Source organism: Lutjanus erythropterus, chromosome 23, assembly GCF_056507025.1.
Source record: "Lutjanus erythropterus isolate fLutEry1 chromosome 23, fLutEry1.hap2, whole genome shotgun sequence".
NCBI lineage: Eukaryota > Metazoa > Chordata > Actinopteri > Lutjaniformes > Lutjanidae > Lutjanus > Lutjanus erythropterus.
The window spans coordinates 26,737,764-26,761,462 of record NC_139339.1 but is presented as its reverse complement, the minus strand read 5'-3'; the positions used below and the strand labels follow the sequence as shown (position 1 = coordinate 26,761,462).

Sequence of the window (23,699 nt, the reverse complement as noted above, 5' to 3'; positions counted from 1 at the left end):
CACACATGCTTACTGCTGTTTCCTTCCCTCCCCCTTTCTCATCAGATTCCAGTCCTGCACAGCAAACTGCAGCGTTCCAGTTTAGCTCAACAGGGCTGAAAAACACAAGGCTAAAAATATATGGGTGTAAAATGATGCCACCACACACGTGACTCATCTCTGATCAGAAGTCACCGTCGGATCACTCTGGAGTCGAAGCTTTCAGCGATGATGCTTCACAAATGGAAGGCTGTTCTCAATATGTGATCTATATTCAGTCTTCAGGAGCTGACATTGCACTTTTGAAGCTGCATGCTCTTTGTGACGCCTCGCCTGAGGCGGCATTGTACCTGAAACGCTGACAAGCTTTCTTACAGGTAGAACCAGGGGCGCGACCAAAGGCCGGGCGAGATTCTCTTATCTGAGCAGAGGGGCCGGTCAGGGAGGATCTTGAGGAATTCATCAAGCTGAACATGGACATGACATGGTTGGCTGGAGAGGAGAGTCGGGAGTTCATATCCGGTCAGCAACAAACTAAGACCAGTCAGTCCCTGACCCTCCAGACGCCCCCAAACACAACACGAGTGACAACAAGACCACAGATAACCAAGATAAATAAAAGTTCTTAGAAGGCCCTAATGCTACTCTAGTACAGTATGTTCATAGTAAAAAGTTGCGGCTCAGTTGAGGCCCCTCTGTGAGGGCAGGGCGATGCTCTTTTGCTCACATTCCTTCCAGTTTCCCTGGAAATACCGCTGAGACCTAACACAGCTATGAGAAGCACAGAGTCACTCAGAGCTCCAGGCATGTAAACCGCCTCATACCTGTCTCTGATTTCACCGTTACTACGCCAACCGTCGGCAGTCACGACGAGCGGCCTGGGTGTGATCCAAACAGCTCATTAAATCTGTTTACAGAAAGTTCTCATACAGCAATGGGGGGCAACTTCTAGCTCCAGTTGTTCCCCTCGAGTGATAAGCACTAAGTATTAAACCTCAGTACACTTTGGAACTGACCAGAAGTTGACATCAATTCCTTTTCTTCTTTAATTATTCTTTGACCAGACAGTTTCTGATCCAAGAATAAATTTACCAGTTTGACAAAAATATCTTAACTCAAGGTACACCTTCCATAGCTTTCAGGCACATTTCACAGTCTTTATGAACAGATGTAGATTATCCAGTTGTCGTTATGCACCCAAAGTTCCATTCTGTGATCAAATGCCACTTTTCCACCACAGGAACCCGCCCCAGGAACTAGGAACCTTTAAGAGGAACTTGTTGCATTCTGACCACAAGAACTTTCTTTAAGGGGCTAGGAACATTTTAGAGGGAGTCACTGCATTTGGCCACAAAAACCTTCTTCCAAGGACTCACAACCTTTTGGAGGAACTTGTTGCGTTTCAACTGCAAGACCCTTCCTCAGGAACTAGGAACCTTTTAGAGGAACCCAGTGCATTTGGTGTTTGGTGCATATAAAGGATGCAGTTGAAAGCTCTGAAAAAACTGGACCTCAGGTAAAGATTTTTTTATTGGTGATTTTTTTTTTTCCCAATTTAAAGATTTTGTGTTCATAATTTTGAGTTGTAGACTAAATTTTGTTTAGGCAAAGTTCTTGTACGGTGGTAAAAATACAATAAGCTCTTGAAATGGACCTTGAGTTAAGAGTAATATATTATTATTTTTAAAAAGTGAAATTTCATGCTCAAATATGAGTTAACTTTAAAAAATTATGACAGATCATTAATCACACCTGAACAGATCTCAGAACTCATCAGCTATTACCTGACCACAATTTAGCTTCTGGGAGTAACACACAATGTTGTGGGGCTTCCACTGTGGCAAGACTTAGTAACTTGAGACATGAGAATGGAAATTTATCTGCATATGAACAGCTAAATTTTAAAAAGATAATAAAAACCTAAATTGTTGTCACACTATAGCTGATGGGTTCTGAGACTGTTTTGGCCAATACGTTTCGGCTCTTTTGCGCTTCACACGGGCTGTTAACCTGCATGCAACCAAAGTCTGGCCAAACATGATTGATCAGTGCTACTTGGACTACAAATGTAAACCAGAATGCTTACGAAAAGCATAGAAAGGATTGCAGATCAATCAATAATACAGACTGGTCTATAGACTGAGACCTTAGTAATTGTTAAGAACTGAAATGTAAAAAGAAGTGTCACAAACTGGAGCACTAAAGCATCTGATCAGGAACCAGAAATACACAGGCACATAAAGGACACAGGAATCATGTCCAAATGGGACAGGTCTATGTTTGACAAACAGGCCGATCAGAGGGAAGGAACAGCAGCTTTTGTCAGGCCCCGCCCCCTCAGCCAACAGACACACCCACACCACATCTCTACCTCAGCTTCATCTGCAAACAAGCGAGAGTGAAAGAACATCCTAAAACCTACCTGTCACGCACTGAACATCAGAGTTGAAGCTAATTGTACAAGTTGTCTCTATCAGAAGTATCAATGAGAACAAAATAAAAAACAATAAAACCACAACAATAATAAAACAGTAATTGTAAGATCGATGCAATGAATATTGCCAATTGCTTCTGAGTCACTCCCCCTCACTTTTATCATGCCTCATCATCTCTGTGCAGTGTTTTTGCACCTGGACTGTAATATTTAGTGTCATTCCAGGAAGTCACTCTTCTAAATGTTACAGCATTTTGTCACATTGCTTTCTTTGACATATGAAATTATTCCATGAAGACTTAAAACTAACAAAAGAAAACCGAACACCATATATCGCAGTTCTCCCAACCACCACCTCCATCCCAGCACTGACATCTACACATGGAATCAACTGACCCGCCAGCGGTCCTCTTCTACCTCAAGTGTTGAGCAGAGAGTTTGGTTGAAGAATTTAATGCTTAGAACTAACTAGAATCTGTCTTTGCATCTAGATCTTTCTCGTGTATGTGATCTCATTATTGGCTCAGACAAAGGGCCTGGTCACACCAGCATGTATAAAGACCTGAATGTTCTCCTTAACAGAGGCGTAGATCTGTACATACTACTTTCTGGAGCATGTATGGCTGGGTATCAATACTTTTTACCTTTAACGTATCAAAGGAAATAACCAAATACCAAGTTGTATCCAACAATAACTGCATTCAATCCTTCTTGTACCCAGATTTAGAAACAAAATGACTATTCATATAGTTTTGCTTGTGGTCAAAAAGAAAAGTGTCAAATGAAGAATGTACTGGCTCCGGGACTGGTACTGATGTCATCATTTTTTTAATGATACCCAGTCCTACGAGTCTGCTCGGAGGATACGCTCTACACATGTGCAATATTCTGAGCTTCATCCATTAATTATTAAATTAATCCCCAACTATTTTGATAATCAGCTAATTGGTTTGAGTATTTTTTTTTAAAGAAAAAAGTAAAACTTCTGATTTCAGCTTCTTAAATGTGAGTATTTTCTGATTTCTTTACACTGCTGTGACAATAAATTGAATATCTTTGGGTTGAGAGAAAAACAAGACTTCACCGCAGGTTTTGGAAACACTGATCGACATTTTCTCCATTTTCTGACACTTTAAAACAAACCACTATTCATCAATTGATCCAGAAAATAATCGACCATTTAATTAATCAACTATGAAAATAATCATTAGTTGTAGTCCTAATTTTGTAGCATAGTGGCCTCACAACTCAGTGTGGTCACAACAAATTGGAGGCCCACAGATGTCCACACAGAGCCTATACGTACGCCTTCTGAAGTTAAAATTTACTAACTCAGACCCAGTGGACCCTTCTGTTACTTGCAGATGCGGAAAGAATAATTCTGACTTAACATTTTAAGCCAAAACCAAACTTTTTCCATGGTATCATGGAAAATAAAATCTACACAAAACTAGTTCAATTTTAGTTTGCATTTTTTGACACTTGAATTTCTCCCATTGGTCAATCGCATCACCTCCTGGGAATCCAAAATGGATCATGGATCTCATATTAGCTGTATTGATGATGGTCCAGTGGTGGTCATCTCTTGAGAAAACTGAGTTAACCTACTGTTAGCAACCATGCTAGCTGGCTTGTTAATCATAACTGGATAGATGCTACCTGTCCAACCCCAGCAGCTTACCAGCTAGCCCCACAAGCAGTCACTATGCTACCTTGCTTGTTTCGCAAGAATGTGAAAGAACCATTGTATGACGTGACCAGACACAAAAGGCTTCATTATGCTTCATGGTGGGATTGAGGGACTGCATCTTAACAGTTCTTGTAACCTTAATCTGACATTCATGCTCACTTTATGCTGCATTGGCTACATGTTCACACAACTACTCCCATCATCTGTACACAGTACCTCCTAGTATGTTTGAAGCATATTGAGACCATAAAGGTGTGTTCAGACAGAACGCGAGGTGAGACAAAGACACATCTGTGGGAGCTGGAAATGTTTCAACTTAAGCAAAAAGTTGAACGCTTACACACAAGGCAGGTCTATTTCTAGCTAGCTTATGCTAACATCGCCACAGTTGGTATATTTGCTGTGAAGGCTCCCTTTGCTCTCTGTCTGAACACACCTGAGGAGAGTGAGAGAGGAAGCTGAGGAGGAGGACAGATGGAAGGAGAGGAGGCTCACTGAAGGGGCTTTCCCTGGATCCTCGTCAATAAATGGCAATGATGAGTCACTATTAGCAGGCTGCTGCTATTCGGGAACACTTCTGACTGTGTGCCGAGCAGTTACAGTGTCTGACTCAAGCACACCGCGCCTGTGTGTGTGTGTGTGTGTGTGTGTATGTGTGTGTAAGATAAATAAGTTTAGGATGGGCGAAGTGTGGGGGCTGCCATAAGATGAGATCAGCAAAGACAGACACAGCCTGAGGAGGAAAGTGTTTAGCCATAAGGATTGAATCTCTTTAACCCCTGCCACCCCGCTACTGTGTGTGTGTGTGTGTGTGTGTGTGTGTGTGTGTGTGTGTGTGCTGAGATAAGCTCTCTGGTATCTAAACCTAATCTTCCACTGCCTCCATCCCTCTCTAAATCAATATCAATCTTCCTCCATATTTTTTTCTTTCTGTCTCTGTGTCCGTTTCTGTCCCTCCCTCACAGACCAGTTTCTTTCCTCTCTCTGTTGTTTGGTGGGGGTACAGGCCTGAATTAACCCTTGCAAAGTTCTGATCTTAACACTCTGTGTGGCCAACCATCCCTGGATCTCCAGGTAGGCCGACAGCGGGGGGACGTCAGGGAGTCGGGTGTGGGTTGCGGGGTGTTATGGAGGAGATGGTGGGGGTGTGAGGGTGGCAGAGATGATGGGAAGCGACACAGAAGGGGAAGAAAGTGGAGATGGTGGTGGAGGTGATGGTGGGGGGACGAGGGGTCCTTTAACAGCAGCCCCCTCCGGACTGCCTGACAGGGGTGCTCTCGATTTTCAAGTTGGGCTTGTCGCCACCGGCTGTGGCCCCGGGGCCCATGCGCTTCTTGATCTCGGCGGCCATGGTCATGAAAGCCTGTTCTACGTTGGTGGCGTTCTTGGCGCTCGTCTCCAGGAAAGGGATGGCCAGAGAGTCAGCGAACTCCTGCCAGAAGAGAAGGAAGGAACTCTTAAAAAAACTATTTTGATTATTGATGCATAAAACATCAAAGAAACATCAACATTTTTGTTCTTAATGATATAAAACTTGTACAGAGATCATTCAGATTATTTGAAGAGGGGTTGTATGAGGTGCTTCAAATTCAAATTAAATTTTATTTGTATGGCCCAAAATCACAAATGGCAATGTGCAGTTTGCGACCCCTTTTGTCTTTTAGGCCCTCTACAGAGTAAAGTTACTGCAGCTAGTAAGCTTGTGTTAGCTAGACATGCTAACGTCCGCAGCTTATGTTAGAGTAGCTGAAGACAGATTAAATCCATTCACCACACATGTACTCTTGTGTTTTATGTTTGTGAGAGACAAAAGAAGACGCTACCGCCCAGACTCATGAAACATTGACTATAGCTCTCCTCAGAGCCTCCAGCACACCTTCAATATGTAGGGAAATGGAAAGCTTGACAGCTATAGTTACAGTTGGACAGTTGGGCTATGATTGGATGGGTACTGTTTGGTACGGGTTTAGCAAAGGGTCAATTGATCCATCAAGAAAATACTCGACTGATTAATCAACAATGAAAACAATCATTAGTTGCAGCCCTTCATCAGAGGTTCCTCACTTTCAAAACAACAACAAATTGTTGTTTATGTTTCCTGCTGCTACTGTAATCATGAGTGGAACAATCGAGTGTTTACCCTGCTGGGTGTACTGTACTGTCATGGTGTTTTGGTGAAGATTAACAGGAGAATAAAGAAAAGTATACACAGAAGTTGAAGCAGTTCATTACCCACAGCCTAAAGGACTGGAAAATGCTAAGAACCAAGAAAAGAGAGTTACAGACTTGTGCTGCGGAGTTTATTTCTTCATCATGGGATAAATTTGCCAAGGCATTCAACTAGTTTACGTCCAGCAGGACTTATTGGACAGGAGCTAGGGTCTGCAGATCCACTCTGAGTTTGTTTCAGTTTTACATGGACTGTTAAACAATTTTACAGGCAGTTGCCAAAGAGAGATGGAGACTGAAGCTTTTTTCCCTTGGCAGGTTAAGTTGGACAGTGTTTTACAGTATGTCCCTGCAGTCATTAGGGGATGACATTAGTACAAAGTGAAATGAGTCTCAACAAAGAAAAGAAGGTAGGCATTTGCAAACTCATTGAACTCTGCATCATGTTGGTTCTTTAGATGTTTTATCAAGTTGCTTGTGTTGAAAGTGGTGTCAGGTGTGGTGGTATTGGAGTACAAGCATAAGTACATGAGCTCAGCATCAGACAGAGACCCAATCCTGTAACAGTATCGGTGCATCCCTAGTGTACACTATATTTAGAATATTTTCACTGCTTTACCTTGCTGTCAGACAGCCTTTTCTAACAGGAAACCACCGTTACATAATCCAAACATCGCTCTCTTCAAACCAACCAAACTCCATAGGCAAATCAGTCATTTTACCTTGCAGAAGACAGGAGTAGCAAGTCTTCCTTGATCAGTTACTCTTTTCTGTGACTTTGGAGAATCTGAATTAATCCTTTAAAACACTGAAGTTACTCAATAACATGAACAAACTAACTGACTGAGGCAGCAGTAGACCAGCAACTCCTGTGTTCTGGTGGCTTTGGAGTGAGTGATGTTTGGCTTATATTAAAGCAGTTTCCTGTCAGAAAAGGCTGATAGCAAGTTAAAGCAGTGATGTTTTCTAAATATAGCATAAACTTGCACTGAAATTGATCTTGTGTTTTGTAAAATATGTTGTAAGTATGTTTTGCTGAGGACCCAGTCCACAGCAGTACATTCCTTAGCTTCCTACACCGGTACTCCTGCTAGGGACGTGTCAACCGCCCTCTACTGTAGGTAATATACTGACTTTAGGTAAGTACCTCATACTACCCCACTTCAAATAATCTAAACTGTCCCTTTAATCCACCTAAAGAAGAGTATAAAATGTGCATCCCTTCCTCACTGAAGCCAATAAACTCCATGTTGTTTCATACCTTGGCTGTTGTGTAGTCCACTACTTTCTTCGTGGTCAGGTCACACTTGTTGCCCACCAGCAGCTTGTTCACATTTTCACTGGCGTAGCGGTCGATTTCCTGAAGCCACTGCTTGACGTTGTTATAAGACTCCTGCATGATGACAACAAGAATATCAGCATGACACACAGGACTGCAGCTGAGTTCACAGGGTTTCCGTGGGAGGGAGAAAAGAATTCCTCTGCAATACTAACATACAGAGGAGGAAAGCACAGAATGTTATTATAATGTTATTATAACACCTGTATGGAATATGCCACTTTAGTCAATAATAAATGAAGAAATAAGGCTTTGAAATAAATCCTGAAATAAACAAATGGGAGAACAGATATATAAATAAATGTAAATATTAATATATTAAAGAGTCATCAGTTAAACAACAATAATTAAAAAGTTTTTATTTAAAATACAGGTTTACTTATATTTGTTATTTACTTACTATGAAATTAAAGTCCCCTGAAATAAAGCTGCTCTTTGAAAAATAAAACCTTTTTATTTATATTTAAATTTATTTATATATTTATTGTCACATTTATTTCATAGCCATATTTATTCATGTATGTATTTATTGAATACTAACTAAAATGGCATTCCACACACCTGCACTATCTATGAAATTCAACACTAAAGCTCTGCAGCGAATCATTTTACTAGCGTTCTAATGTTCAATATTTAATGAGACTGTGCCAGATAATTGCAAATTATTAAGGTGGTCTTTTTATTTTGTCACAATTATAAAGTCTAACAAGATCATTATTTTCACACATTAATTCTCCAAATTCACTGTTAAACCCAACTAGAGCTGCCACAGGTAATTGACTATGAAATTAATCGCCAACTATTTCAATCATCAATTAATTAAGGAAAAAAAATCCAAATTCTCTGATTTAATCTTTTTTAACATGGATATTTTCTGGTTTTCTTTATGTGTGCTGGTGTTTTGTATCATTATTAATTAGTGAACACAAGTTGAAAAAAGCATCAAATGAAAAATTCCATGCTCTAACCTCAGAAGTTTAAACTTGAACAGGGAAGTGAACCTTGAAACATTCTGAGTATAGAGCAAAGTAACACAACACTGCTACTAATGTTGCATCGCTGTGATGAATCAGTACAGACTGCTGCTGACCCACCTGATCTGTCACGTCGTATACAACTATGATGCCGTGAGCTCCGCGGTAGTAACTGGAAGTGATGGTGCGGAACCTCTCCTGACCTGCAGTGTCCCACTGAGAGAGACATGGAAAAAGAGAAAATAACAGGAAGGGAGAAATGATCAGATGTTAATACAAAAAAATACTATTTCATAAAGACAGGACTTAAATCAAGGAAACTTACTGTGCCTGAAATGACTACAGGGTTTAGGAAAGTGAATGCGGTGGTGTGCGCACCATGACACTGAAATTTTGAATACAGGTTTTGTTGTTTTAAATTTCTGCTCTTGTTGTTTCTGTTGTTTAGTTTTGTGTTTTTCAATGACTGATGCTAGTTCTTAAGAGAGCATGGTGGCCAATATTATACAATAAGTCATGTATAATTTCATTATTCCATGCACATTATATTATCCGATTATCCCAAAATGTCAGATAATCAAAATGTAATGTATCATGTGGTCATTGTCATGGGTTCTGCTTTTGTTTCTGCTGTTCTCCACCCTCATAGGTGAGCTCCTGCCAGTATATTTGAGCACTGCTTCAGAAGTGATACTAAATCCAAGTGTCAGGTACCTTCAGGGGTTGGAGGCACTGCTACGTGACGTGATTGGTCAAGCACAATGTGATGTCACATCAGAAAAAGAATGACCACAACAAAGGACCAGGACAAGCAATACTTTAAAACTAAAATTAGTGCTTTGCAGTTGCAGCCTTTGCCATCCAGTCAAGTTGTCATTTAGAATCCCAAATCCAAAAAAGTTGGAACGCTGTGTAAAATGCAAATAAAAATGGAACACAATATTTTGCAAATCTTTTTCAACCTAGGTCGATAAGGACAAGAGATTTAATGTTCAAACTGATCAACTTTATGTTTTTTGTAAATATACACTCATTCTAAATTTGAAGCCTGCAACATGTTTCAAAATCATTGGGACAGGAGCAACAAAAGACTGAGAAAGTTATAGGATGCTCAAAAAATAAATAAATAAATAAATAAAATAAAAACAAGTTAATCTGTGACCTGTAAACAGCATCATGATTAGTTATGAAAGGCGAATTCTCGAAAGGCTCAGTGGTCCACAACCAAGGGTGGGGCTGGGGTCATTACTTTGTGGAAAAACTGCATAGGAAAGCAGTCAACAGCATTTCTCAACTCACAATTTCACAGAATTTAGAGATTTCACCATCTATAATCCATAATATCATCAAAAGATTCAGAGAATCCAGAGAAATCTCTGCACGTAAGGGGCGAGGCTGAAGATCAACATTAAATGTCTGTGACCTTTGACCTCTCAAGCTGCACTGCATTAAAAACTGCACTAAAAATGGCATAATTGTATAAAGAATCCTCACTTTGGAAAACTGTTGTCAGTAAACACAGTCTGTCTCTGCATCTACAAATGGAAGTTAAGACTCTACCATGCAAAGAGAAAGACATATATCAACAACATCCAGAAACACTGCAGACTTCTCTGGACCTGAGCTCATCTGAGATGGACTGACTGACTGACTGAGTCCACATTTCAGATTGTTTTCACTAATCATGGACGTCCTGTCCTCCAGGCTAAAGAGGAAAAGGACCATCCAGGGCCGCATTTCCCAGTTTCGATGTATCTTAGCACTCTACGAAGGTCTCTAAGATATACCTTAGCAAAGGAACTTCTTTTCCTACAAGTGTTTCCCGAACTGTCCCTTAGCAGGTGCTCTTACGAAGAGCTGCTAAGGTACATCTTAAGTTGGAGCTGTCCTCCTGAAAGTGTATTAATTGATGATGCACGCTTTATGATAGTGGGCTTATTGTGGGGAGAAATAAAGGGTCATTGTGATGCTTTGGTGACTGTGGGACATGGACCGTTTGCACAGGAGAAGTGGAGGAGAAAAATCAGGAACTTCAGGCAAAACTGTTTATGATGTTTTGTCTTGTTTGAAAACCGGCATTGTACAGTGCTGCACGACGTTCGGGCGGGGGGTTGACACCATCATCGTATGCATCGTCATCTTCTCCTTCATTCTCCTCCGGAGGAAGACGTGCTCGCGCATGAACAGCAACGCTGTGTGACAACGATGACAGCAGGTAGCTTCGGAGCGGGTAGCCACTATCCCCGAGGAAAAAACAGCAGCATCTTGTCCCACAGCCGAGTCGGCCCAGATTTAACTGTTGTGCGTGCTGCCGGGCCACTTGGCAACAACATCCCCAAAGAGCCCTCTGTGGTCCACTTGGGTGTTGATGGCGGAATATCCCTTACGCAGGATGAAAATATGAAGGCCTGGCCGCCCATCCAACAGTCCAATCACCTGGGGAATGCCAGCCATAATGTGGAAGCTCTGGTGTGCCTCTATGATGTCCTCTCTCCTTGCAGGCATCTTGATGTCCCCTTGTGCATGACGCACAAGGACCCTGGTCACAGCCTCCACACTCCATGAAACCGATGCCTTGCTCAGCCCGAATCCGACTCCCACCACCTCCAAGAAACTACCCACTGCGTAAAAACGCAAAGCTGCCAGAAGCTGTACCTCTGGGCTGAGAGGGAAGTTGCATTTGGTAGCTCTAAATGTACGGGGACACAAGTGTAAGCAGATTCAAGATCTCCTCACGTGGCAGCCGGTACTTGGGACAGGATGGCACTGTCTGAGAGGACATCAAGCGGACTTAAGTTTGTCCTTATAAAATGGTTGACATGAACCAAATGGCGATGCCTTTGGTTCATTTGATTGAGCGCAACGATACGCTGTATTACAGCCATAATCTAGTCCACAATGAAGCAAACAGAGGCGATGCGCACAGTCGCTTATATAGCTGGTGATGCCCGCTTGATTAGTTTCCAGCCGGCCTCATTAGACGAATCAATTTGTCAAAGTGGTGGGGAACAGACTGTAGCCTAGTCAGAAAAAACATATCGTCAGTTAGTCAGCTCCATTAAACAAACAAACAAACAAATAAATAAATAAATAAATGAATAAATGAATGAATGAATGAATAAATACATGAATAAATAAAAATATTTTTTTCATAATATTCATTATTCATTATTATTTTTCATGAGGTTAATTTTAAACTAATTATGTAATTTGCGCAAGGAATCTAGATGTGAATTATACTGCAACTGTCCATTTAAAAAGCATAATTTTGGCCTAATAAAGGTAAACTCTGTTAAGATGAACAGAGCGCATCACTAAGAGACAGCTTACGAGTGGTTCAGACAGCCCTTCTTAAGATATACCTTCAGAAGATATATCTTAGCTAAGGACACTCTGGGAAACAGCCCGTAAGCTTAAGGGAGACCTTAAGATACAACTTACTATGCACGTAGCGCTACGAAGGTTCTGGGAAAAGGGACCCAGATTGTTACCAGCGCTAACTTCAATGGACAGCATCTGTGATAGGACTGGGGTGTGTGAGTGCCCATGGCATCTTGGATAACATCTGTGAAGGCCCCATTAATGCTGACAGGTTTTGGAGCGACATATGCTGCCATCCACACAATGTCTTTTTCAGAGACGTCCCTGCTAATTTCAGCAAGACAATGCCAAGACACATTCTGCATGTTTTTACAACAGCATGGCTTCATAGTAAAAGAGTTCAGGTACTAGACTAACCTGCCTGCAGTCAAGACCTGCCTCTCACTGAAAATGTGTAGCACATTATGAAGTACTACATGCAACAACAAAGACCCCGGACTGTTGAGCACCTGAAGTCTCTTAAGCAAGAATGAGAAAGAATTTCACTTTCAAAATTTCAGTTAGTGTCCTCAGTTCACAAACACTGACTGAGTGTTATTAAAAGAAAAGGTGATGTATTACAGTGGTAAACATGCTCCTGTCCCAATTTTTTATCAACATGTTGCTGACATCAAATTCAGAAAGAGTGTATATTTTCAACAAACACTAAAATGTATCCATCCAGACATTAAATGTCTTGTATTTGTACTTCATTCGATTAAATATAGGTTTAAATAGACTTGTTAACTCAAAATGTTTTGGAATTGGGATTGTACATCCATGTCTGTCCACTCCTGCCTTACATCGACTCTGAGGGGACACACTACTTCAAATAAGAAAATCAACAACAACATCAGCTTCACTTCTTCCATTGTTGCCCACTTGCTACCAAACTGCTAATAAAAATGACACAGTTTTAGTTACATGACATGGTAAGGGTGGCCCTGCTGCAGTACAGTACAACATGCAGTATATCTAGAATTTGGAATACATAATAAGGGTTTTATGCCATATCAAACATGCTGATTTTCAAACTCATTTTGGATGACTGTCGATGCTGATATTGATATATGCACACATTTTTTCTAGCTAATTGCAGAGAGCATCAAGTCTCTACAGTGGAATTAACATTATTCTGCCCACTCTAATCATGATGGCTTGCTGACAGACGCAGGCATAAAATATGTCTTTCAAAATGGACACATTCAAAGAGCAAAAAAAAAACAAAACAAAACCTACTACTGACAGATTTTTTCTAGTGTGTGTTCTCTTTATTTCTTCTCTTAAGACAGGCAGTTACGTTTGTAATGTAGAGAGAATACAATGTGGCTCCTCCTAGCATGACCAATGCTGAGTAATCATTGCAGTTAGCAACTTAAACAACCATTTTGGACACTTCAAAAAACCTTGGGGGGTGTGTGTCTGTGTTTGTGTTTAGAGTAGTGTATAAAAAGCAAAGAAATAGGCCTACTCTGTACAGTGTGTTTTGAATGTTGCGTGTATGCATGAGGCTGAGCTACGTCTGCTCAACACACTGGATGTCTGTGAGGTGGCACAGCCTGTTCCCCTAACTAAAACAGCATCCAGTTACAGCTGGGCCTGAATGCAAAACACACGCACGCACGCACGCACGCACACACACACACACACACACACACACACACACACACACACACACACACACACACACACACACACACAACATGCCTCTCATGTGTTTTGATAACAATGGCTGGATCTGAGCCCGAGCTCAGGTGAGTGTTACAGAGAGTGTTCAATGTGTGTGTGTGTTCTCACAATCTGCAGTTTGATGGTCTTGCCATCCAGCTCGATGGTGCGGATCTTGAAGTCCACTCCGATGGTGCTGATGTAGCTCTCTGTGTAGGTGTCGTCCTGCAGATAAAGTGAAGGAGAACAGGATAGGGTCAGGCCAGCGGCTCAATGAGGTCAGAGCAGAGGTTGCCGTAGGAACAGACACATTTCAAGGCTCACAGTAATGAAAAAAACATATTTTAGAGGCTGACGCACACAGAATTACTTACAGCAAAGCGCAGCAGAAGACAGGACTTTCCTACTCCAGAGTCTCCGATGAGCAGGAGCTTGAACAGGTAGTCACTGAAAGACAAAAAGTCCAGGTCAGAAGACGTGCTGCTGTGTGATTACTGTGTGAGAAGTTAACTGAAAACACTCATACACTGAAGCTGAGATTATTTAATAACAGTAAAAATAATTATATCTCACTGTTGGTACAGATACATGAACAATATTTCATGTCTTTCTTTGCTGGCTACAATACAACTCAACAAATCCCACTGCATGCAGTGCACAGATTTGATTGACTTGTGAGATGATTTACAATGAATGCAAGTAGTTTGTGAGTTTCCTGGCCTCTAAACCAGTGTCATCGAGGCCAGAAAAGCTGTACTGGATAAAACAGAAACACTCAGATCAAAAATGTTTCTTCCAGAGTGGGTTAATGGCACAAATGCAACTGTAAAATAATTAAAATGGCTACCCCCTAATACTTGACTAGACTGTTAGTCAGTGAGAAGCGTCTTATGGTGCTATCCATTTGTACTGGGAAGTCAGAATTTCCTGGCTCCCAGTTGGAAATTTCAATTGTAATGCCCCTTGAAGCCCTACTCGGACAGTCAGACAAACCTCACCACCACAGAATCCAAGATGGCTGCCCAGCGCATCAACAGTAGTCAAAGCTGTAGTTTATAATGTCTATTAGCACTTTTGTCTTAATTTGTGGCTCATTAAATCAGTTGTACACAGAGTACAGTCCAAGTTCCATCTGTGACATTAGCTGCCAGGTTTTTACACAGTGTGGCTAACGTTAGCAGTGCTAGCTGTAACAGCTTGCTCTGCTTGCAGGTTAATGTCCGTGTCTGTGCTTCATGTGGTCACATGTTGCTCCAGTCGAGAGATTATATACCACTTTATTCAGTCACAGTCTACATTCAACATTATTTCCATTTTATAGATTAAAACAGTGCTGGTTTTATGAGCTGTCATCTGACTAGTGGCAGGCGGCTGCATAACATCAGGCAACAGTTAACTGGCATCATGCATGAATAAAATACTGATAAATAGTTTAACTGACTAGTGTTTCTGGTGCTGACTGTGTAGTAAACTAATCGCACACATCCCTAAACTGGAACCACAGGAGTTTTGGTATTTGTTTACAGTGTTAGCACAGGAGCTTTGGACCTGTGGAAGGGGGAGGTTTTCAAATCCAAGCAGACAATGCTGGCAAGGAGTGTTGCTGCAATTAGCTACAGAACCGGAGCTGGGCGAACAGGCAAACGAAGCGGGCTCAGCAGCCACTGTACTCACCGGCACACTGTTGGCAACTGTGCTGTAGCTTGCATTAGCTAGTTAGTTCAGTAAGTGGCCCAATTACAATGGGACACAGCCTCCAAGACTGTTGGATGCCAGTTTGAGGACTGGGAATACAGTACCAAGGTGATTTATGGTGGAATCTGACCAGGGCCTGCCTTCTAGGATGGTAAGACATGATGGGTTCAGGTAGGGAGAGGAGGTGTGAAGCAGTTGAGAAGTGAGTTTGTCGACAGTTATTTTGTGACAATAATCATCCATCGTGTTCTTAAGTTTGTGAGTTTTATTTTTTGTGAAGTTTGAAGTTATTTATTCCCATGTATTTTTCACTACTATTTTTCCATAGCATTGAGCAGGTGGCTTGCTTTGTGCCCCAAAAAATAAATAATCAAAATTTTAATATCATTAACATGCAATTAGTCATCTAATGGCTTGAAGTAACAGCTACTATTTGACTAGTTGGGGCAGCCCTAGTAATTAAATTACCATACAGCAGTTCTAGGTTCAGGTAGTATTCAAGCACAGACAAACTCTACAGAATCCACAGAGAATGGGACTAACAGGAGGAGTAACAGGGGCCAATCAGCACATTTGTGCCCGGACCCTCCGGCAGGCTAATCTGGCCCTGGAGTTATGACTGGGTAACATTTGAACATTTTTGATTTCAGTGTCCATACCTGACCTCCAGCACCGATACCTACATAATACACTTTTATACCATATCTTGTGGAATATTAACATCTTTTCTGTTTAAGTTTGTGAAATGAGAACACCATCCCCCACCCCCAACCCACCCAATCACTGCGAGGAAAACAACATCACATGAATGTGACACACAGTACAGACAGCTGTAGAGAATTGCCCAATGCCACTGCTATTCTTGTGTCATAGGAAACTGAGACCTGCCATGGATCGCAGCCTGACACTTGATCAACTGACAATATCTCACAAACACTGAGTGCAACAGCCCTGTTGCAATCAGCCCCGCTCACATTTCTACAGGACTACAGCTGCTGTTGATGTGGGCTGATGCTGAGGGCCTCCATGACAGGTCCATCAGTTATCGTTCATCTCAACAAGCAATCCATAGACCTCCTTAAGTGCATGGCCTGATATTTATTTAAACTGGCTGATATGAAAGAGGCAGTTAAACTGCAAACTAAAAATACTCATAGTGGCAACATTAATAGTTTTTACTGCCAGATAAGTGGGGCTGTTTATCTTTTCAAACTTTTCAAGATTGGTGCCAAAACAGTGCCAAAGATTCTGTTTTGATTTTTAAAAAAGTTGACTTTTTCTGATATATCACTTCTTCTACAGAAATATGTTTTGATTTAACAAAGCAAGTTAACATTTTCAGATGTTAAATGTTGTTGTCTAAAAGAATAAAATAACATAAAACTGTCAATATTTTAAATAATTTGAGACTTAAAATATCGAATATAGTATGTATGCATGTTGTGACTCTGACAAGAGCCTTGAAGCCAAGTAAATAAGCAGGGACATACTAACGTAAAACACACTGTTGTACACTGATGTAAAAGCCTCATCATGTATAGAGCAGGTCCTGTACACCAAAACTTGCATACACGCCGAATTGGTCTGTAGTAGAGATGAAACGGTATGAAAATGTCATATCATGATTAGAGTTACCAAAATTATCACAATCATCAGTATTAGCACTGTTTTGATAAAATCGACTGAAATTTTCTACATTGCTGCTGCACTGGACAGTATTTATTATGAGTTTTTCAAAGCACTGTAATCAAACAGTTATTAGGCTAATTAGAATTTGACAGGGTAATACAAATCATCTGGAATTTTATCATGGCTTATCAAATGAAACAGCAAAAAGTACTAAAAATGGTAGGGCTGCAACAAATGATTATTTTCTTCATCAATTAATCTGTGAGTTATTTTCTCGATTAATCAATTATTAATGGAATAGTGGTTTGGTCCACAAAAAGGCAATAAATAGTGAAAAATGTCAATCACTGTTGTCCAAAGCCCAAGGTGACGACCTAAAATGTCTTGTTCTGTTCAAAATACAAAGATATGGGATGCTCCCATAGCTCAGTTGGTAGAGCATTCGCCCCATGTACGAGGCTATTGGTCCTCTGCAGCGGTCGCTGGTTCAATTCACGCCTGTCACCCATTTGCTGCATGTCATTGCCTCCCTCCCTCCCTCTCTCTCTCTCTCTCTCTCTCTCTCTCTCTCTCTCTCTCTCTCTCTCTCTCTCTCTCTCTCTCTCTCTCTCTCTCTCTCTCTCTCTCTCTCTCTCTCTCTCTCTCTCTCTCTCTCTCTCTCTCTCTCTCTCTCTCTCTCTCTCTCTCTCTCTCTCTCTCTCTCTCTCCCTCCCTCCCTCCCTCCCTCCCTCCCTTAACCGATGCATTGCAGTCAAGATGCTCTGCAACCTTTTGCTCAAGATCAGGGTTTTCTCTTTCCTATTTAACTCCATGGCTGACTTTTTTTAACGCCAAAACTATTGTGCCTTTTATCAGCAGCGGCTTTGGTGCACTTATAACAAGTGCAATGCATTTACAGTTTCTGTGAGATCAAATGAATGTGTGCTTGTAATGAAAGCTAACGCTGGGTTAGCTTAGGATACAGAAGTAAATGGGACTGGATATCAAACTTCAGTCGACACTTTTTGAAATCTGGGCCAGATCATTTGGAAAAGACGTATGCACGTCAGTGTAGATATTTGCTCTGATTATCAGGTCAAAAGCTGTTCAAATTGCTGTGTTTGTATCCTGCTGTGGGTTATTTGTTAGTTCTTTCAGTCCATTAAAAAGTGTGACAGTGATCCCACAGTAATAAACCCAGAATAATTACTGTACCAGACGCCTCCTTTTCGTCTGGTCTCTACTTGTTAGTGATTACAGTTTTCATAACATGCACACCATCTGCAGTCTAATTATACTATTAATGCTTATAATCAGTTATTTGTTTGTGACACCACAGAACATAAATCTGCACATCAGAAGCATTAAAGTGTTGCATAAACTTTTGTTAGTCACCAGAATTTAATTTCCCCACATGGGTCCTGATGATGCAAGTTGCTCTGGACCAAATGAACCAAACTACTGATGTAGAGCTGCAGCGACTAATTGCGTAACCGATTATCAATCAAGTATTAAATTAGTTGGAAACTATTTTGATAATTAATCGGTTTGAGTATTTTTTTTAAGAAAAAAAAAGTCAAAATTTTCTGATTTCAGCTTCTTAAACGTGAATATTTTCTGGTTTCTTTACTCCTCTCTGACAAAACATCTTTGAGTTGTGGACAAAACAAGCCAATTGAGGACATCCTCGTCCTGATTAATCGAGGAAATAATCAACAGATTAATTGATGATGAAAACAATTGTTAGTTGCAGCCCTATTCAGGTGTGAAAGACAACGATGGCAAGCTGACCTCAGCACCCTAGCTCTTCACCACAGGGGTCTCACTTAGGGGCCGTCAGTAAATTACCATTTGAATGGCACAATGGTATTTTCAAAACCTTTGTGTTGACTTTGGTTGGAAATTGGTGGAAATTATGATTTTTAAAAAACAGCGGTCTCATGTAACACACCTGTTTTGATTGCTAATGTGTAAAAACTTTATTTCACATAAGTATCTGAATTTAAAATATTTTCCAGTTTTTCAAATCCTTCCATGTCATATGACATAATGACTCCAAATCAATACTGAAATGTATTACTACACTGAACACACAGGACACACCTCTTTTTATTTAATTTTAGTGCTTCTTCTGTTTCATGTGAATATTTTTATGGAAAATTCTATTTCAATATTAGGCTCTGTTCCCTTTTGTCACCTTTTTCTCTCATGTTTCTTTGTCTGCCCTCAAGTTGCTCCGCATAAAGCATTTGATGACCACCTTTAACACAAAAAAATAAATAAATAAATAAATCAAGAGAAAACCCTGAAGATGTCTGGTCAAACAATACCGATCCCCTAACAAAGCGAGCAAGTTCAGGAAGATTAACACAAGTCAATTTGATTTTTTTATAGTCTGGTAACTAAAAGGTGGTGATCTGTGGCGGTGTTCTGTGGATTTGACAGATGCACTATAAAGCATTAGGAAATGATCTGCCAATCTTTAATAAACCCATTAGTTACACATTTTACAAGAAGTGCCTTATGAAAAAGTGGCCCCAAATGCTTGAGGATGGATAACCTGCCCAATCAAGCATTCTAACCACCACCTAAGATGAGGAGTGTGATCATAAGCAATATTAAGGCCTATTTAACTAGAGACAGGCTTAGACAGTGTGTGTAAACATACAAGGGAATAAAGACCGTCTGCTAAGGGTGTGGAGGTGTTAGCTAAGCTAGTTAGACAGGGTTTCTTCAGGATTCAAAGGGCTAGCAGAGGCTGACAGTGTGACATTTCGGCACCAACAGAGGGATTCAGTGACAGAAGGGTGTCCTCTCATTTCAGGGCTGCAGGTCAAACATCTGCTACCTGTCGGATCATCTGACGTTAGCACAGATGAGCTCCACAATGGACTTAGTAGATACACCAGTATGGCAATCACATTTTAATTCAGCACAAACCAAATACAGTCGTAGCTCGATAAATGTACAAATAATTGATATGCAAACAGTCCACTTTGCTGGTAAGCCTGTAGTGTAAGGGACACTTTTTCTAAAAGCTAAAATTTTTCAGAAATAAAAACCAATATGATGCATTTATGGAAAATTTTGAGTACTGAACACTTGAAACATGTCTGTATTACTGAAGACAAATATCTTCATGGTGAGTCCTAATTATGAGATAAAAGGATGAATTTATGAGATAAAAAGTCATAATGATTAAAGACTGACTAATACAGGGTTTTAGTGGCCTACACCAACACCGATATTAGGGAGGAAATAAATTTGGATATCAATAATGAAATCCAAAATTACATCAGTGCAATGAAACATACAATCCGCTTTATGTTGTACAAAAAAATATATCGGACAACATTTAAGCCGATACAGATATAGACCAAGATATATATGCTAGACCAGTATCAGGCCAATAATATCGGTCAACCTAAAAATATCTGTCTGTCTCTAATAATTATGAGATAAAAAGTTCAAATTATGAAGTAAAAATAGGGATGGGCAATATATTGGTATCACGGTATGAGACTAGATATCATCATATATTTCAAGCTTATGGTGGTGTGTTATTTATGCCAGTGTTTCCCAAACTTTTTTCTAGGGTATCACTTGATAATCGTGACCCAATTCACAACAGGCCTTAGAAATAAAACTTGGGAAGAGTTCATTTGTGCATAAATGAACATTCCTTATTGCTACTGCCATTTCTGCATCACCTTATATTATCTAGATAACTAAAAACATACAGATACGTTAAACACTTTATAAATGAGAAATAAATGCATTTAAACTGAGTTAACAGGCCATCTCATCTCATTAGGCAGAATTATGTTTATTTCCTCACATCAGTAAAACAAACACATTTTAAATGCTTTCTAAAAGGTGTACCACAGGTATAAATCTTACATTTGTGGAATTTCTTTTTATGGTCTTTTATTTAATTGGTGACCAAAACATATAAAATCTCCTGTGTGTCCTGTTGTGGGTCATGACCCAGTCTCTGTGAATGACTGCTTTATATATGACGGTTTTTGTAAAATAAACTGCAAATTAATTGACTATGACTGATCATGGAGATATTTTGGGTTTTACGGGCAGCAATGGAAATGACAGTTTTCCCAAATTAGATTAGAAAAATAACAATATATCACCTTGTTTACAGTATCTCAATATATTGAATCGTATCATGATACATAATGCTTCGCCACATTCTTGCCGATTCACAGCCCTATTTTTTTTTTTTTTTTTTTAATCAAAAACCTCACTGTGTGAATGTTCTGTGAAAGCTCAAAAAAAAGTATCACATAATTCTGACTTGCCTAAATGTTTTTGGTTTACTTTCGGTAGTGGTGTTCCATTATGAATAACACGCACCTGTGCCTGTAAAGACGTCAACTTAACCGTATGCGTCCACATGAGACCATCAGGCTGGTGTGCATCCAGGCTACAGGTCAGACACCCACATCTGTTACTTCACTACTTCGGGTAACGTTACTGCCGTGGTAACGTTACACATATTCTACTCAATACGGTGTGCTGGGGCAGCGTTTTGCACTCTAACGTTAGCGTGGATTTATTATGAGTTTTACACGCTGAATTGTTCGTTTATTTGTCCCGTGAAAGGTCGCGTGCCACAGCCGACACGGTGAGGCACGAGCTGCTGTCAGCTGACGTTCGGAGAAAACACGCTCGCGAGCCTGTCACATTAAAGGAGCAGTCCGCGCCCTGTTCACCACAGCCAGCCGGATCATGTTCGCCTGTATGTTCTAACGACAGAACAATTAGCCAAGCGTTATTAACACGAAGTGACGCCAAAAACCGCATAATGTTAATGGTTAGTAACTGAACACAACAGTGACGCCTTTAACTCACTATTCAGGATTCATGGTTTCACTCTGGACGTGTTTTTCTGTCGCCGACTCGACTCTTCCTTCCTCCTCCGGTCAGAGAAGATGACTTGTAGGTCCGGGTATCCGAGGCACTCAGCTGGCTGATAGACCGTCTCCGTCACCGTCCTATGCTCGTTCCTCTTTGTTCCACCGTTACTGTCTCATGTAGACTTGGTTCTAGCGGACATATCCCTGTTCCTTCAGCTCAGGCTGCTCTGTTTTACTCCTTTTTTCTGCCTTTCTCTGTCCGTTGCTTGCTAGAAGCTCAAGATGGCTGCGCAGGTGCGGTAGTGACGTGTGGTGACGTGTCACTACTCAGAAAACCGGACAAATCTAGAACTAGACCACTGCTGGGATTTGTAGTTTATTACAAAATGAATTTGAAAAACAACTACATACTGTACAGCATTCACTGGGGAGAGCAGGATAAACCGTTTCACAGAAAAATATATTATCTTTTTTCAAGCAGCTGCTAGGGCTGGATGATGGGGACAAAATTAATGTTAATGATCAAATATTAATATACTAGGCCTATTAATGAGATAAAATAGTCACTAAATTATTTAAATTTCTTTAAATTAAATTATTTAATTAAATTATTTAAATTTATTTAATTCACATTTGTAGTCTAAATCTCTCTTTGTATAGGTGTTATAGTGAAGATTGTGTTTGACTTTTTCATTTATTTCATGAAAATACTTTTTATCATCCTTAATACAGAGAAACTGTGAGTCACAATATTTTAAAGGACGAGTGCATAAGATTTATGGAGATTTATTGGCAGAATATAGTAAAAATGGAATATAATACTGATAAGTATGTTTTCATTAGTGTATAATCACCTGAAAATAACAACTGTGTTTTTGTTACCTTAGAATGTGCCCTTTGTAGGGTGTGGGTCCTCTTCTGCGTTGGCCACTGTGCTTTTTCAGTAACCCATAACAGACAAACCAAACACTGCCTCTAGACTGGGTCGAGATATGGCCGTCTGTGTTTTTCTCAAGTTTCATTGCCACCATAGGCCCTACTACAGGCTTGGGAGAGGATGGTGAGTCTACAAGCTCATTGCTATGCAATAAAAATCCTACACACTTGTCCTTCAACATTCAGAGTTCTGGACTCAAGTTTGGGCTTGAGTCAGACTTCAGTTACAAATTTAATGACCCGATTTGACAAAATCAAAAAAAGATTTTCAACTTGGCTTGGACTATAACACCAATAGTTCATGACTTCACTTGGACTTGAGCCTTCTGTCTTGAAAAATACTTGATCGCTTCCCCGAAACCCAAATATTAAAAGGTCTGTTTCTTAAAAAGGGTGAATTCACAAATCAATTAATCTCCCTTAATTTCCTGAATCAACTAATGTTAACACCATCCATTCTCACCAAGTCTGCACTTAATTCCCCAGATCCACTTTGGTTGAATCAATCCAACAGCATCCAATCAAGTTCCAGGAGAGAACCAAGAAGACCTAATGTTACATTACTGATCTCCAGTTGGAAAAACTGATACCAGAGATCATTTCATTTGTGTACAAAACTACAAAGTGGTCATTAGAAAACAAAAAATTGCATTATGCTTAATGTGTGGGTCGAAAATTATAGTAGGAGATGCAAAAACTTCCAAGTTCATTCGACATTTGAAGTTGTACAAAGAACAGGAAGTTGAGACTCTTTTGTTAAGGTGTTAAAGAGCACATTTTGATGCATTTAGGGCTTGATACTTGTCAGTCTTGACTTGGGACTTTCAGTTGGGTCTTGGGTGCAAAAACTTAAGACTGACTTTTGACTTGCAAAACAGGGACCACCTCTCTTGTTATGTTACTGCACTCCAGTTGGGCGAAAATGATGCCAAAGATAATTTTGTTCACTTACAAAAAACTAGGAGGTGGTCAACGA

The 23,699-nt window shown here is 40.3% G+C and overlaps 1 protein-coding gene across 1 annotated transcript; it reads right to left on the bottom strand.

The window, feature by feature from the left end:
* Window positions 1–4,951: 4,951 nt before the first annotated feature.
* On the bottom strand, window positions 4,952–22,107 carry rab1ba (zRAB1B, member RAS oncogene family a). Its single transcript, XM_084712992.1, has 6 exons — window positions 21,783–22,107; window positions 13,988–14,060; window positions 13,743–13,838; window positions 8,706–8,801; window positions 7,534–7,665; window positions 4,952–5,535 (listed from the first exon to the last, which is right to left on the bottom strand). The coding sequence occupies exons 1-6, from the start codon at window positions 21,794–21,796 to the stop codon at window positions 5,341–5,343; spliced, it is 606 nt and encodes a 201-aa protein (XP_084569118.1). The 5' UTR covers window positions 21,797–22,107; the 3' UTR covers window positions 4,952–5,340.
* Window positions 22,108–23,699: the final 1,592 nt, after the last annotated feature.